The 16,719-nt window shown below is 44.3% G+C and overlaps 1 protein-coding gene across 3 annotated transcripts in view; it reads left to right on the forward strand.

Annotated features, from left to right (window-relative positions):
• Positions 1-7,469: 7,469 nt before the first annotated feature.
• Positions 7,470-16,719, forward strand: part of GAS6 (growth arrest specific 6) — a 70,728-nt gene continuing 61,478 nt past the window's right edge. For all 3 annotated transcript variants that reach the window (XM_053309652.1, XM_053309651.1, XM_053309653.1), the window contains exons 1-2: positions 7,470-7,689; positions 8,624-8,796. In XM_053309652.1, the coding sequence (XP_053165627.1) occupies positions 7,623-7,689; positions 8,624-8,796 (240 nt within the window). In that variant the 5' untranslated portion in view covers positions 7,470-7,622. The remainder of the gene's footprint in view (positions 7,690-8,623; positions 8,797-16,719) is intronic.

Raw genomic sequence — 16,719 nt, forward strand, 5'->3', positions numbered from 1 at the left:
AAAATCAATGGATCTAATGTGCTCAGTCAAACCTTCATTTATTTATAAAGGATCTAGAGTAAAAGGTGAACAGTGAGGCTGTCAAGTATGTGGATGCTCTCAGGTTATATAAGATGGTAAACCTCAAATCAAATCAAATCATCTCTTTTACGGTCTTACACCAGCATAAGTAAGTACTAGCATAGATGAGGGGTGTAGGGTGTGGATAAAATGCATTTGTACAAGCATAAAATGGTAAGCAGCGTATGTCTAAAATACACAAGACAAGGTTTAAAATTATAAGAATGTAAAAGACTATAAAGGCAGTTGAGCTGTGTAAGCAGTGTACTAAAGGTCTAAAATTTAAATTTTAAAAAAAACGTTTAAAGTAAAGTATATAAGCAGAGTATGGGTAAAATGCATAGAAACCATACAAATGCAGGAGTGTAAAGACTTTCGTGTGGCAGTATAGCTGAGCACAGAGGTCATCCCGATCAGGACCTGCTGGCTGTCAGGACCCCGTGGATCTTGCACACTGCCCCATAGAATATGGCAATGTTATGCGTGATAGTGGATTCATCATCAGAGAGCAGCAAAGAGGTGTAGAATTGGGTTGGGCATCCTGGGAATTTGAGTAATAGTGGCAGAATGAGATTAGCGTGATTGTCTCTATAAAGTGGACAGAAGAGGAGGGTGTGCACTGTGGTTTCAACCTGCCCAGTATCGCAGTAGGAGCATAGCCGCTCCACAGGTGGCATCTTTCTGTATCTGCCTTCTAATAAGGTTGTAGGTAGGGCATAGCATTGAGTCCTCCTGTGGTTTGGGACTTCCAGCTGTGATAGATATCCAGTGGGAGAAGCAGAGTATCTGAGTATTTCAAAAATGAGGAAGTATGGGGCCCTGCCTATATCGATTTGGCATTTTATGTCCATTATCCTCTGTCTGATGGATATTTTTGCCTGGTCATAGCCCACAGCAAGTAGGGGCGGTGGATGCCTCTGAGTACCAGTTGCAGGGGAGTAACAGCAGGAGGGAGGGCATGCCCTAAACTCCTGCCTATAGGCTTTCTGCGGCATCTGGTGGGCCACTGTGTGAAACAGGATGCTGGACTAGATGGGCCGTGGGCCTGATCCAGCAGGGCTGTTCTTATGTAAGGATGTCCCAAGAGTGCATCGGCACACCCACCAGTGACATCAGGGCAGATGTTGCAGCAATGACATTATCACATGTACAAGGCTGTGTTCGTCTGAATCTGTCCTAAAGGAATTATGGTGGGGAATACCTTTCCCCCTCGGTTTACAGCTGACAGAGGATCTCCTGAGCAAAGGATTGACTTGTATAGGCATTATGAGACACAAAAAGCCAGACATACCCCCAGAGATGCAACCACATTCACAAAGAGAAGCACTGTCATCTGTGTTTGGCTTGGATGGACAGCAGATCATTGACTTGTGTAGGCGTTATGAGACACAAGACAGACCCAAGAAGTGTGTGCCCGAGGAGAATTGACAAGAAACCAAGAAAAGTTGTGATGATAGTGGGAGAATGGCCGTTAGAATGCACTTGACAAGCTCCCAGATTGCTGTTAGGTCAGTCACGGAGTGTCCTTGCAGCTGAAATGCTGAGAACTGAGCTGCTGAAATATGGATCTTTGGTGTGGGGTTTGAAGTGTTCATTTTTCTTAGCTGAATCCCATTCTCAGTAAGTTGTGCTATGCTATGTTTGGGATATGGGGGGGTCATTGCTGCACTCTCCTGGAGTGAAATTTATATTAATGTGGGTTCTGTGGTCTGAAAAAGTTGGGGGGGGGATCCAATGGGACTACTTGGGAGCAGGTCCTACTCATGTGTAAAAGATCATGACTCTGGATTAGAGTTAAAAAGCCCCATATATTGTAGCCTTTCCTTATAAGGAAGGTGATCTAGGTCCCAGTCAAGACAGAGCACCTTTCCTACAAGGAAAGGCTGAAGCATTTGGGAGTGTTTACTTTTGAAAGCGATGGCTAAAGGGGTGGGTGCTTATAGAAAGTAAAATTATGCAGGATGTATGGAGTGTGGATATTTGGAGTGAATACTGCTCAGTGTTAGAATTCAAGATCACTCAATAAAATTGATCGTTAGTAGGTCAAGGACAGACAAAAGGCAGTACTTTTTCCACATGATAGCCTTTCTACCAAGATATAGTGATGGCCATCAACTCAGGCCTGATTCATACATTACATTTTTTTTTAGTCTTCACCTTAAAATGAAATTTTATTTATGAAATATGTTTTCCACAGGTGTACACGCCAAGGCTTAAAAAAAGAGGGGAGGAGCAGCAAAAAAGCTGCCTTCAGAGTAAAGGTTTACAAACACTGATAACAGAACTTGAAATTCAAGTAATAATGTTTCATGTTCCATATTGCCTAGAAAACATGAGATTGTGGGAAGTATTTTATTCACTGTGCAAATACAATGTCTTGCAGGAAACAAATACTTTTAATACTTAATCTGAAACCATCTGGCCTTGATACGATGCTGCATTGAAGGATTTCCTGTACCACTCTTCCTGCTGAACAGAGGGTCAGCACTGTTGGCTACTGCACTGGTGTTCACTTCTTGCTGGGAAAGCCTTTCTCCCAATCCAGGTTTCTCCCCTCCTACCACAGAACCTATCTGCATGGACAGAAGGGAAGATCTGCATGAAGAAATATCTTTCTGCATATGGATGTCTCTCATGGTATCTGAAATGTAACCCAAACCCCAATTAAAATCATTTGTATGTGTGCTATTTGACTTTACTGGGAAGTGGACTGCACTCATATTTATATAATTGTCCCCTAACAGCTTAAAGTAGCTGTCATTGGGATCATAATAAGATATACATTTTTTCAGATTTAATTATGATCAGGTGAAGTAAGACCAGAACAATTCCTGGGATTTTGATGAAACACTCAAAATTCATATCAGGCTCCTTCCAGTATTGTAATAATATCCTGAATTGGATGCACAGGGTTGTCTCCTGGTCAATTTTAAATCAAAAATTGTTTTCATATGCCAGATTCAACCTCCAATTAAAGGAAATCACACTGAGAATTTACTAAGGCAGACACTGCGGGGACAAAACAGCCCAACATTTCCTGTCTTTGAGAGCCATGCTTCATTTCCTGGCACCTGGGTGGGAAATACAATTACAAAACTAAAACACCAAGTTCCAGATTGGAATGTTTCTAAAGAATATTTTGACACATTCCCAGGCTGTGTTGTATTCTCAGGTAAAAAATAAATAAATCCTTTTTTTCTTTTTTAGTTTTAGAGCTCTCTTGAGAGAGATCTCAACTTTGTAATTACCATAAATATTTCAAATATTTTTTCACAGCTTAAGTATTTCCCTTTATAAAATTAGTAGTTAGTTGCTTGAAAACAATGATGCATACTGCTCCATAATTCCTATTGGATTGCTTTTTGCAAGAGGACTGGGCCAGCTACAAAATACAGATATTTTGAACAGCAAACTGATATGCAGGTCATTGTCCAGATTATACACTGCCACGTGTCCCATAAGAGCCCCTCCATATTGACAGTGTTTTGACATTGCACTCGCTGAGCTGTCAGCAGGGTGCCATCCATATTTCCGATGCCTTGTTTCAAATTTAAATGATGTGTTATGGCCCTATAACATGGTAATAGTGTTGCAGGAAAGTAGCTTTTTTTGTGTGGTAGGCAGGCTTACAATGGAGTTTATGCATTGCAGTGTGTTGCAGAATTGACAGTGCCGCCGCCGCCACCCATGCTTGTTTCCTCTGCCCCCAGAAGAGAAACAGGCAGGGAGAAATCTTGGCTTTCCCCTCCTTTTCTCCCCACAGATCCCAAATCCCACACCTCCCTCCTCCTCCACTTGTTTCCAATATAACTTAAGCTTGTCAACACAGAAGGGGAATGGGAGGGAGGAGATCGGAGGGATTTTATTATTATTTTTCCACCCGGGTCCTTTTGTGCACCCCCCCTTTTAATTTGCTACTTTGACTAGAGACTCATACTAGTGCAACTGAGCAGATTTCTGAACCCAACCCTTTCTCATGCACTTTTTACTGAAGAGGAAGTCCACTGAATTAAATCATTTACTTCTGTGCAATCCCACAGCCCTCACTGGAGGAATGCTCCCCTCCCCTCCACCTCCTCTCTCCTATTTATTTATTTCTCTGGAGGGGCACCAGTTCCTGTCTTTCCCCCTTCCTGGCTCACCACAGGATTCTCTTTCACTCCATGCCGCACAACAAGCAGTTCCCTTGTTTTGTCACTCCAAAGGATCTCCTCATGCACCCCACTCCCCCTCTTTTATTTTTTAAACCACCACCACCCCCGTTATTCCTTGTGCAAAACTGGAATGATGTAAAACAAAGCTAGATTCTTGTTTTGGAACTGTGCTTCCCCCTACTGGCAGTTTTGTGTGAGGCAGCTGAGAAGCTACAAAAAATATTCATGTCACCTCCTTCCCCACAACTCCATTGGTCCAAATGGAGCAGGAGGAGGAGAAGATAAACACATTTCAAGGAGAATATGGACAGTCCTGCCTTGAAAACATGTTGCAATAGACAGAAAATATGAATGGCCACCAGCCTACAACGAAGCATTGAATAAGGCTTTACTCTCAGTTTTAAACCGTTGCACTATTCTGTCACACTTTGCAATGCTTTACCCGTTGCAAATCTCGTAGTTCAGAAAATGCCCAGGAGTACTATCTGAACCATTCTCAAAGAAACATGCTGTCTGATCTCATAGATGTTTATTCAGTTAACTTTCTGTGTTAAATTGTGCTTATTCCAAAGGAATTTTAAATAGAATTGGAGCTCAAGTTTGAGTTTGCTATCTGTATAATTGGGATAATAATGGTCTGCATCACAGATTTTTTTTTTTTTTTTTCAGAGGTCTAAAAGTTAAAGATTTTTAAGTATTTGGTAAAACAATCTACCAGCCCTAAATAACTGCACTGGAGTGTTTGCTATTGACAGTGTTGTATCATTTTTGCAGTACTGTCATACACTTAATATGATATAGTTTTGGCAATGAATATGCTCAGAGATGAAATTTAATTGAATATAGGAGGAGCTTCTTTTCTTTTCCCCAGAAGCAAATATTAAAAGCACATGAATTGTTTTCTTATCCTGTTCTTGCAATGCACTACATGAACACCTCCCACAACTAAAATATGTCACACACTGTTTCTGGAGATGCCCATCCTAAAAGAACTGTCCCAAGTGATGCTTGTGGGAAAAAAAGTTTTAAAAAAATAAATCAAATGAAAAAGTTGCATTAACATATGTACATGTGACTTAGCAATGGACAAGTCTGGTTCCTATTCCATCTTAAAAATATGATTTAAAATATAATCCTTTGACTGTAAATGTTTGTTTTCACAGCAAGTGTTAAGAATTAGCAGTAGACAAGTTATATATGTGATGAAAGAATAATTCTAAGACATGAGTGCGGAGAACCATAATATACATCACAGGGCCACTTTCAACATCTTTAAATGACATACATGACCCGGGAGGATGTGGCCAATCTCATGAGAAAGGTTTGCAATGCATGTTAATGTTACATGAGAACATCCTTGCTGAATCAGTCCCAAGGCCTATCTAGTTCAGCATCCTATTTCACACAGAGGCCTACCAGATGCCTCTGGGAAAACCACAGGCAAGAGCTGAGGGCATGCCTTCTCTCCTGCTGATGTTCCCCAGCAATTGGTATTTAGAGGCATCTTGCCTCTGAGGCTGGAGTAGGGGTGTGCACGGAACTGCGCCTCAATGGTGGGGGTTCTTTAAGGATGGGGGGGTGCATGTACCCCTCCCGCCACATTCCCCCCTCCGGCACTCCTTTTAAAAAAAAACTTCTTGGGGCAGCAGTGTACCTCCCAGCTGCCCCTGCCCCCGTTTTTGACTGAAAGTGGCCTGAAGTACCACATGCGGACGCTGCACGTGTGCCCACACATTTGACATGTGTGCATGCCCACGGTATTTCCGGCCACTTCCAGCCAAAAACAGGCAGGGGCAGCAGAGAGGTACACTGCCACCCCAAGAAGTTTTTTTAAAAGAAGGAGCGCTGGTGCGGGAAAAGTGGCAGGAGGGGTAAGTGCACTCCCCGCCCTTAAAGAACACCCCCCTCTGGACTGGTTCGTGCACATCCCTAGGCTGGAGGTGGCCTATAGCCACCAGATTAGTAGCCACTGATAGATTTGTCCTCCATGTTGTAAGAATGATGGTTGCTTTGTTGTGTTATGTTTCATTGTTTTACACTGCAAGTTTTATAATTTTATATTGTATTTTACTTTGTTGTTTTAAAAAAGCCATCTTGGGCATTGCATTATGCAGCAGAAAGTTGCTGAAATGCAAATATCTAAAATAAATAAGTCTGTATTTTTAAAAAAATCTCATATGTACAAGCTGGATTGGCCACAGCTTTGCAGAAAAGAACCTGCTCTTTTATTACCATGTTTGTGATGACTGGGGGAGAGAATGTTTTTTTCTTGGAAGGCAAGAGCGGACAGGCAAGTGGCAATGTGAAAATTCTGTTAGGTCTCTGCTCAGCTTGTGGATTAAAAAATGGGAAGATGGCACTAGGAAGTAATGTGCAAGCCTGCAGCTGCATATGTATGGGGAGTAAAATCATGATTGGAACTTGCACACAAGTTGTAAATATCCTGCAGTTTATTGCTGCATAGAAAGTCCCATGTGTGCGCCATGTGACTTTGCAGCCAAATATACCTGTATGTACCATTGGCATATATGTGACTGACTCTCCTCCACGTGTGGGCTGAATGCTCCTACCACACCGACCTGCCCATGCACTAGGGTCATTTTCATAGGGTCTTCTTTGGGTGTGTCTGAGGTGAGGCAGGTGGCAGCAGCAAAGGAGAGGGTCTTTTACACTGTGGCACCTCGCTGGTGCAATGCTCTCCTCAGGGAAACCTGCCTGGCACCTACACAGTTGGATTTCTGGCATCAAAAATGAACACAGCTGGCTCTTTAAATTGTTTTACCTTTTTTAAAAAAATATTGTTTGAATTGAATTATGATTTGCTTGCTAGTGTGCCTTCTGCAAACCACTCCGGAAACACTGTTGAAGCACAGTCCAGACCCCCATAACATACATGCAGGCCTGTTTACTGCTTGCCCAGAACGGCTTTTCCGTGTCAGAATAAAAAACAAACAAGGTGAGGGGCTGGAGGGAAAGTATGTGCACACCCTCCCCGGGCTCCATACCTTTCAACAGGATCTGGTGCACTCACATGATCAGAGCCATTGAGAGCCGGCTCCGGCACTGGAGAGCAGCAGCAGCAGCAGGAGGACTAGCGCCAGCGGGTCACCGGGTTCTTCCTGTCAGCTCCGCACAGCCTCTCTCTCGTGCCCTCCATCCTCCTGCAGTCAGCAGCTGGCTCTCCTGCACCGAGGGCGCGGGAAGCACTAGGTGTGTCGCTGGGGCTGGAGCCTGCCTGAGTGCGAACTTTCTCAATTGATTGGTTCAAATGCACAAGCGACTCCCCCGCTGTGCTCAGCAGCAGCAGCATTCTCGCTGCCTCGCTCCGACAGTAGCTGCGCTCCCTCCTCCTGCACCAGACCGCCCAGCTCCTCTCGGCCGGTCAGAGGGCTCAGCCCAAGCCGCATCATGCAGCCGCCGCCGGCTCCAGCTGCTGCCTTATTGCTAGTCCTGCTGGCTACCGACTCCTCTCAGAGTGAGTAGTACTTCGCGGGGCTGCCTTTCATTCCCTCCCCTTCTCGCTGAAGGAAGATCATACCTCTCACCCGCCATTCCAGTTTCTCCTTGTGGGACCTTCACCTTCTACTTCTGCCCTCCTCCCCTTTATTTGTTATTATTAAAATGCAGAATAGCAGGGCAGCCTATGCGTCTCCTCGGAGCGGCTGGAAGAACCTCTATATGCCCTCCTTTCGCGCTTTACATCCCGAACCTTTCCCTCAAGGTCAGGACATCCCCAAAGCCTCTCTCACAAGAGCGGGTTGGGACCACGGGGGCCAGCCAGCTGTCCTCCCCACGCCACCCGCCCCAGGTCGAGAATGGCTCTTCCGTAGACAGCAGATGAGCAGCCTTTTCTCCCTCTCCTCACTTTTTTTGAGCCCTTCCGCCACTACTGAGCTTTAGAGGTTGACTTTACCATTTCCCCGAAAAAGGGTGGGGTGACGCACTCTCTCGCCCCGACTAGCATTGTTCTGGAGCGCGCGCGCACCCAGAGAAAGGGGCGCAGGGATGTCGTGGCTTACGGCTCGGTGAGGTGAATTCTGGTGGCGCCGCTCCGGGCGTGTGGCTGGGGCGTTGTTTGGGCTCCTGGAGGCAGGAGAAGGATACCCGGAAAAGCGGAGGCGAGCTAGTGACTGAGCCGGAGTCCTGGGGCGGAGGGGTTGCTGGAGTGAGGGGGAAGCGCCCCTCGGACATTGTTTTGGCTGACAGTTCCGCACTGCCCTCTGGATACGGAGAATAGAAATGTGTGTGCGCTGCTCTCGGCTCTGCTTGGGAGGTGCACGGCGACAGTGCCATTGTCCTCCCCCTCTGTGGTTGCTATGCTTTTCTCAGCCAGCTCTTTGTTCCCGCTGAGCTGGGGATCCAGGATTAACCGCTCCCCCACCCCTTTCCTGCTTCCCTTGGGGCCCCAGCTATGCTGCTGCACAGAGCCCGAGAGGAGGCTTCCCAGTTTCTTCGGCAAAGGCACCGCCGAGCCTACCAGATCTTCGAAGAAACCAAGCAGGGCCATCTGGAGCGAGAATGCGTGGAGGAGCTTTGCAACAAGGAGGAAGCCCGCGAAGTGTTTGAGAACGACCCGGAGACGGTAAGAGAGCAAGTGGGGGGGAGTGCAGGTGATCAGTTGGTGGCTTACAACGAAACAAATTAATGAACGGGGTTAAGTTCAGCTGCTTCTGCAGCGCCAGCAGGAAGGGGAATGAGAGGAGCGCCAGCTGTTCGCACAGCTGGGGAAGTTGCTTGGAGGAGGAGCCAGTAGATAAACAACTAAGACCGCGCAGAGTAACCTGCACTTCACTGAACAACACTTGTGTTTGCATTGCCAGGGCAAGAAAACAGTAGTGGGATGAAAGGGGAGGGAACTGTTTGTATTGAGCTGCATTGGCATTAAGCTCCTACATGGGATTCCTGGTGGTGGCTGGTTGGTTTTTTAAAAAACCCAACACTGTTTAAGGACAAACCTTAAAACCTCCCAAACCACTCTGTTTTAAGGACAAATTTAATCCTAGTGTACTCGGAATGCACTTTTGAGAATTCCAGGAGTGAAGAGGGTGAGGTGGGAGAGAGGGAGTTGTACTTTGCATATCCTAACACTTAAGAAGATCCCTTGGGGCATCTTGGGTTTTTTGCCTCTACATTCCACCTCCCGACCACCCAGCCTGGATCTTACATATTTTAAATGCTTGCAAGCGAGCGATGTTGTTGAAGAAATCGGTAGTAAATAAACATTTTTAAATGTGTATATTCAGATGAGCAAAGAACCTCTCATATAGGATTAGGAGATTTCATAGACCTTCTGGAACAATACTTGCAAATGTTGGTAGATAATCATAGTCTTTGAATTGCCCATGAGGTAGAACCAGTTTGATTTAAAAAAACAAACATTTTGTATAGTGATAATGTTGTCATTATAAACCTACAGCAGTTTAGTGCTAAACATCTCGGCAGCACAGAAGATATTTTAAACAAGTTGACTTTAAATGGCTCGTTAGTAGGTTTGTGTTACATTGCTAATAGTACTCAGATTGTCTAGTACTTTCGTGTTTTTGAATGGCTGCTTAAATGTTATTTCTAACTTGCTTACATATTTTAGATGTGCTGTTCTGAATAGGCTGTTTTTATTGTTGGGATTATCTGGCATTGGTTTAGTGAGCAAATTTCCTGGAGAAGAAATTGACTGGTGATTTTGCACAGGGCTGTGCATTCCCGTTAATGATTTGTGGGGGGGCGGGGCGGTAGAGAGAGAGGGAGTTATGTAGGTCAAAAGTACTGGGAATGGGAGGGACTTGGCTCTTTTTCTTAGAGGAGTCAATGTTTTGTGTTTGAGGCAAAACATGTCTTGACATGTATACTCTGGTAGTCTTGCAGGAATAGTTCCGTCACAACACAAAGAATAGCTGCAAAACAGTAATAAAACGATTGCAGCAAATAAATTCTGCTAACAGTGTTTACTTTGTAGTCTTTGCTTATGAGAGTGCAGGTGAAGAAGTCAGTTGTTTAAGCAGAGCAAAAATTGAAGGGGATATTATTATCTTTATTACTATGTAGTTAAGCCTGGAAGACTTTATATAGTTGAATGATTTACAGTTGCTGTCTCATAGAGTTGATCTCATAAATGATGTGTGCTATAATCTGTAGATTTTACTTAAAGTAGTTTTTATGTTTTTATTAAGTCCCAAGCAATCATGATAAATTATATGGAAATCCAAGTATGCAAGTTTGCTACTGTAATTCACGGTAGGGTGCTAAATAATAAAAGCTCCAACTCAGCACTTCCCTGACGGTAAAACAGGTAATCTGAGGTAATCATAGATTCATTTATTGGATTTTAATCAGGGGTTTGATGTAAACCAGCAAAAGTACCACGCATGCTGAATTTGTTAGTCAAAAGAAGGGTATACTGTAAACCAGTGGTTCCCAATCAGGGTTCCTCCAGATGTAGCCAGCATGAAGTAGTGGCTAGAGTGCTGGACTAGGACCGGGGAGACCTGAGTTCAAATCCCCATTCAGCCATGAAACTAGCTGGGTGACTCTGGGCCAGTCACTTCTCTCTCAGCCTAACCTACTTCACAGGGTTGTTGTGAAAGAGAAACTCAAGTATGTAGTACACCGCTCTGGGCTCCTTGGAGGAAGAGCGGGATATAAATGTAAAATAATAATAATAATAATAATAATGTTGCTGGTGGAGGAAGAGCGGTGAGAGGCCCCTCTATAAAAGGGCCTCCGAACAGATTCATGCACATCCCTACTGCACAGCCATGGCCAGGCAAATTATTGCAAGGTCCGAGGAAGAGGGAAGTGGATTTTGAAATGGGGGAGAGGATTTAGAATACTATAAACAGAGCTATTTTTCCTGCCCATGCTGACAGGGGGTAGCTTTTTGGCTGGAGCATCACTTGGTGGACAGACCTCCTAATTCACAGCTCAGTCACTCAGCCACCACAACTGCACTAACTCTTATTTAGTACACTGTCTGCTGAACATCAAAGCTGCATATCTTCAAGATCATTAGATTATCATTTGTAAAGCAGCTCACTCTTTAAAACCTGGGGTGAAAAAAAATCACCACCTGCATCCAACAAGTAAAGGTTAAATTAGTTCATCAAGATTTTTAAAATTAGAGAAGGGAATTCAAAAAAGAAAAAAAGTAAAATGGCACATGGTGCAAACCAAATAACTGGCAAACAGAGGAATCAAACTATTTTCATGGCTGTACTTGTAACTGTACTTGTCGCGTGCGCATCCAGTACTTCTGGCCACTTCTGGCCGAGGAGGGGGAAGGGGCGGCAGGGAGATACACTGATGCCCTGAAGGTTTTTACCGGCACTCGCTGACAGGGGGGAAAGTAGTGGGAGGAGTAAGTGCACCCTCCGCTGCCCTTAAAGCGGCACCCCCACCGGTGTCGAATTGCCCTGCCTTGGTTCTGTGCACATCCCTACTGTGCAGCGGTGGTGGTGGTGATGAGAGGGAAAAGAAGAGGTTTTTTCCCGTTGTCTCTTTCTCTGGCTCTTGACATGCTGCATATAAACATGCCAGGACACAGGCTCCCAGTGGCCCTTGGGAATTGTAGTTTTCCCAAGGACTACCAGAATCTTGCATCTAGTCCACTGCATAGCACTGAAGCAGGAGCTAAAGGGGTAGCGGGAGAGGAAAAACCTACCCTCTTTCCTCTACCTGCTGACAGTGTCCAAGTTGGACTAAGGAAAGGGAAAGGAAAGGTTGTGCCATGAGTCATTGTTGACTTCTGGCGACCACAGAGTCATGTGCTTTTCTTGGTAGAATACAGGAGGGGTTTACCATTGCCATCTCGTGTGCAGTATGAGATGATGCCTTTCAGTACCTTCCTATATTGCTGCAACTAAGGAAGCACTGTCAAAAAGGAAAGAGGACGTGTGCTTGCGGATTTGGGTGTGTGGTAACCCAGGAATTCTATTCTGGCTCAGATTTTAATCTGAGCCGGGGAAGTACTTGAGGACTCCTGATGTTAGTGTTTTCTTTGAGGTGAACATTACAACCCTGCTCCCCAAAGCCCCTAACCAGATCCAAGCCTGGTGAGCTTCTCTAGCATTGATTGAGCACAGTACAGAAATAGGTGTCTTAGCAGTGTTTTCTTAGCAAAAAGAATGCAAAAATTGCTGTACTGGTCAGGGAAAAGTTCCTTCTACTCCAGTACTCTTAGCTCTAATGGTGATTAGCCCAGATGTCTTTGAAAGGTTCGAAGAAGACCATGATTAAGTTAACCATTCCTTGAAGCTTATCTCCAGAATCTGACAATCGGAGTATTTCCCCTGAACCTCGAGTTTCTGTTCTTAGGCTGAACTTTTAAAAGTTCAGCTTTTAAAAGTGGTGATTCTCTTTTATTTAGCAGGGGGAGAGCAACTGGTCCTATCCATCCCCAGCAGAGCTTCCCTCCAGTGGCTGTTGCTGGTGTCTATATTATATATTTAGATTGTGAGCCCTTTGGAGCTAGGGAGCCATTGTATATATATCTATGTAAACTGCCTTGGGAACTTTTGTTGAAAAACGGTATATAAATATTTGCTGTTGAATATAATGCTGATCAGTTTCAGTGGATGCTCCTGAATTTTTGAGAGAGAGAATGCTTTCACTCCATTCTGTTCATAATTCTAGAAACCACTATCATGTTATCTCTTAGTCATGTTTTTTCTAAGATATAAAGCCCATATTTCTTAGACCACTCATAAGGAAAAGGTATCATTAACTTGACAATTTTTTCCTGCCTTTCCCTTGTCCGATGCTGACAAGGGATGGGATTATTAGATCTGTACACAGGATCCCAAATGAGGGCACATTTGAGAAGTAAATACAGTAGTATTTACTTTAGTTCACTCACTTTACTGAAAATTTCTAATATGGATGTTGCTGTAGCAAACTGAGCAAGTGTTTTGAGTGAGCTTGCCTCAGTGGCCCCAAGATCTCTCTTGGTGTTTGAAATAGGATATAGATATATGAAATAAAATCCAAGCTGTATTGGTTAGAGAGATGATTTGTGCCTCTCCCAGCAATTGTTTGGTTTGAAGAACCTCTTTCAGAGAGGTCATCTGCTGTACTTTGAGAACTGTTTCTCTAGATCAGGGCTGCTCAGCTTCGGCCCTCCTGCATGTGTTGGCCTACAACTCCCATAATCCTTGACTACTGAGTGGGGATTATGGGAACTATAGTCTAAAAACAGCTGGAGGGCCGAAGTTGAGCAGCCCTGCTCTAGATACGCCTAAGCTCTTTCAATTTGAGGATGTAAGCTTTGTACACGAGGCACACATTTTTGTGCAGCTATTATGTTTTTCATAATTGGAAGGAGAAAATTGCATGCTGTTTCTCTCTACATGATTGTGTACGGTCTTTCCCCCCTCTTTCTTTTACAAATACACCATCATGTAGAGAGAAACAGTGTGCAATTTCTGTTTTAAAGTATGAAAAACATAATTGCTATACAAAAATGTTGTGTGCTCATGTATAAAGAAAGCTGCAAAGCCTACATCCTCAAATTGAGGATGTAAAATATTGAGTTACATATGATTGACTATGTGCTGGCGTGGATGGGTATTGGTTTGTGTGATATAATTTCTCTGTAGGGGAGAACTGTTTGAGGATGGGGATTAAATAAGGTTTGTAAAAAGCATGACACATTTATGGACAATCCTGTTTATGACATGCTGGCACAGCAGCTGTTATATCCTAGTGTGTGCATTTATATGCTGACACAAGAAGTATTAGGCTTTTAGGTCATTAGGGAATTTCAAGAGATAATTTTGCTTGTGCAAAAAAGAAAAAGGGGAAATGCATAAATTGATTGACCTGCAACTTCAGAGAGATGGCTTGTGAAAATACAGGGAGATGGTTTCAACTATATATTAAACAAGTAGACGAGATGTTATCACCAAGGGTGAATTTAGAGAAAACAACAGGAATACATAGCTTTGAGAGAGCATACTGTACTATATGGATGTTTTTCAGGCCTACAAGGCACACAATTTGATTCTTCTAGTTTAGCCTCATAGAGCAGAATGTAGTCTTGATGAGAAGGTTCTGGCACCGAAGCTGAAGTTGTTTGACGTTCAGTGAAACACAAATAATTGACCTTTAGTTTTCAGTGAGGTAGTAAAACTTGTTAGCTAAGATTGCTGTGGAATTTGGCTGACCTAGTCTTAAAAATATATTTCCTAAACAAACATCTGAGTAAAACTGAAGGCTGTTACGAGATATAGCTATTCCCCCCCCGCCCCCCGAGCACTGTTGCATCTCTGGCCCAGTTCAGATATCATGCTGCCCAGTCACAAACCCTTGAGTTGGGGAGGTATAACTCAAACACGGCCCAGAGACGAAAGTTTGGGGCAGAAATTTGATTAATAAATAAAAAATAAAAGTGAAAGCAGCTTATCAGGGTTTGTTTTTCTTTTAGTCAGATACTTGGCTTGAGGACTGCTATGCTGCAGCAGCCAGGCTCTCTCTCAGGCTCTCTCTCAGGCTTGAGGACTGCTATGCTGCAGCAGCCAGGCTCTCTCTCAGACATGAGGCTCTCTCTCATGTCTGCTACATGTCAGTAGTTTGTTTATATGGTTTCTACTCCTTTGTGGAAACATGGTACACTTTTATTTTCCAGTGATTTCAGTGGAAAAGTTCTAAAATACATTTTTCATTCTCTGGGTTGAAATCAATGTGAGATTTAGTAGAGTTATGTTAACTCAGCATAAGTAAGTTTACATGGAGGTCAATGGGATTTTATTTCTTCAAAATATTTATATCCTGGCCCTCCAAGACACTGCTGCTTGAGGCGGCTTATGATAAAAGCATAAGAGCATAAAATCCTTGATAAAAGAATAAAAGACAATGAATAATGCCAAAACACATAAAAGAGCAGATAATATAAGAGGAGTAGAACAGAAGCCAGGATTTAAACTAGATGAACATCACAACCAGTCTTTAAAAGCTTCTTTAAAAAGGAAGGTTTTAAAGTTTTTTCTTTCTTTTTCTTTTTAAGCAAAGAAAGAGACTGATGAAGCCCTTCTGAAAGGGCATTCCAAAGACGGGGTGTGTGTGTGTGTGTGTGTGTGCACACTGCTGAGAAAGCCCTATCCCTGGTCCCTGCCAGTTGGATTTGTGTCCATGGCAGGGCTGAAAGAAGGGCTTGATTGGATGATCTGGGGTGAATGTGGTCCAAAAAGTACCCCGCTCCCAAGCCATGTCGGGTTTTAAAGGTCAAAACAAGCACTTTGAATCTGGCCTGGAAGCAACCAATGAAGCTGCTGCAGGATAGGTGTGATACTTGTGTAGTGACTAGTGCCCACAAGAATCCTTGAGTAGCATTCTGGACCAGCTGAAACTTCTGAAGTCCAAGAATCTGAAGTTCTGGAATCCAAACCGTCTTCAGAGGCAGCCCCATTTAGAGAGCATTGCAGTAGTCCAGTCTGGATGTAATGAATATGTGAGTGACAGAGGCCAATTGTGGTTTCTCCAAAAAGGGTCGCAGCCGGCACGTCAGCCAAAGCTGGTAGAAGGCACTCCTGGACATCGCTGCCACCTGGACTTCCAGGGACAGTGTAAAATCTAGCAGAACCTCAAGCTATGGACTTGATCTTTCAGTGGGAAAGACCAGTTTTACTTCACTACTTGGATCACCAGTTTTTCTGAATCAAAGCACCTCCATCTTACTAGGATTAGGTTTTGGCTTGTTTGCCCCCATCCAACCCAGAACAGCCTCCAGGCTCGGGTTCAGGACATCAGCTGCCTCCCTTCATCAGCAGATTTATATGATAGGTAGAACTGGATATCGTCTGTATACTGATGCATATTGAGCATCATCAGCATACTGATGACGCGGTAGTCCAAGCCTACAGATGACTAGTTGTTTCATGTAGTGGTTTCCTTCTGCCTTAAAAATGCTTAAATCCAGTATAAGAGAATAATAGTCTGGGGATCTGTCTATCTGTCTTTATTACCATTTATTCATTATAAATAAGGTGTGATGGTGACGAAGCCTTGAGGTGAGTCTCATGATTGGTGAGACTCGCCAAAATAAGGTCAGCGGGGAGAGTGGGCTTGGCTCGCTTTCCCCACAGACGATCCAGGCTGCAGCCCTGGGCGGCCAGATCGGCCGCCCACACAACTGCCAGCTCCATCACAGAGCCGGTGGGGACTGTGGGGATCGGGGGCTGCGTGGCCCCCAGAAGTTCCAGGATGCCACATGTGAGTGCGCTGGGCATCCTGGAGAGACCCCCAGTGCAAGAAGCTTGTTTCAGCCTCCTGGTGGGGGTCTCCTCGTGTGTTGCTGCGGCACGGAGCCGCTCCGCTGCAATACACAATCAAAAAGATGGGGTTAACCTCATCTAAGGGGAGGGGTAAGTTAGCTGGTTGCCCGGTTTCTCCAAAGCTTTGGAGAAACCGGGCTCACCTGCGAGCCTGGTGATTCTCACATTCTGCCAATATTGGGCTAGGCTCCCTTAGCCCAGTCCTGCCAATCGTGAGACTAGCCTCCTTGACTAGTTAGCGGAGT

This window comes from Hemicordylus capensis, chromosome 3, assembly GCF_027244095.1.
Source record: "Hemicordylus capensis ecotype Gifberg chromosome 3, rHemCap1.1.pri, whole genome shotgun sequence".
Classification (NCBI taxonomy): domain Eukaryota; kingdom Metazoa; phylum Chordata; class Lepidosauria; order Squamata; family Cordylidae; genus Hemicordylus; species Hemicordylus capensis.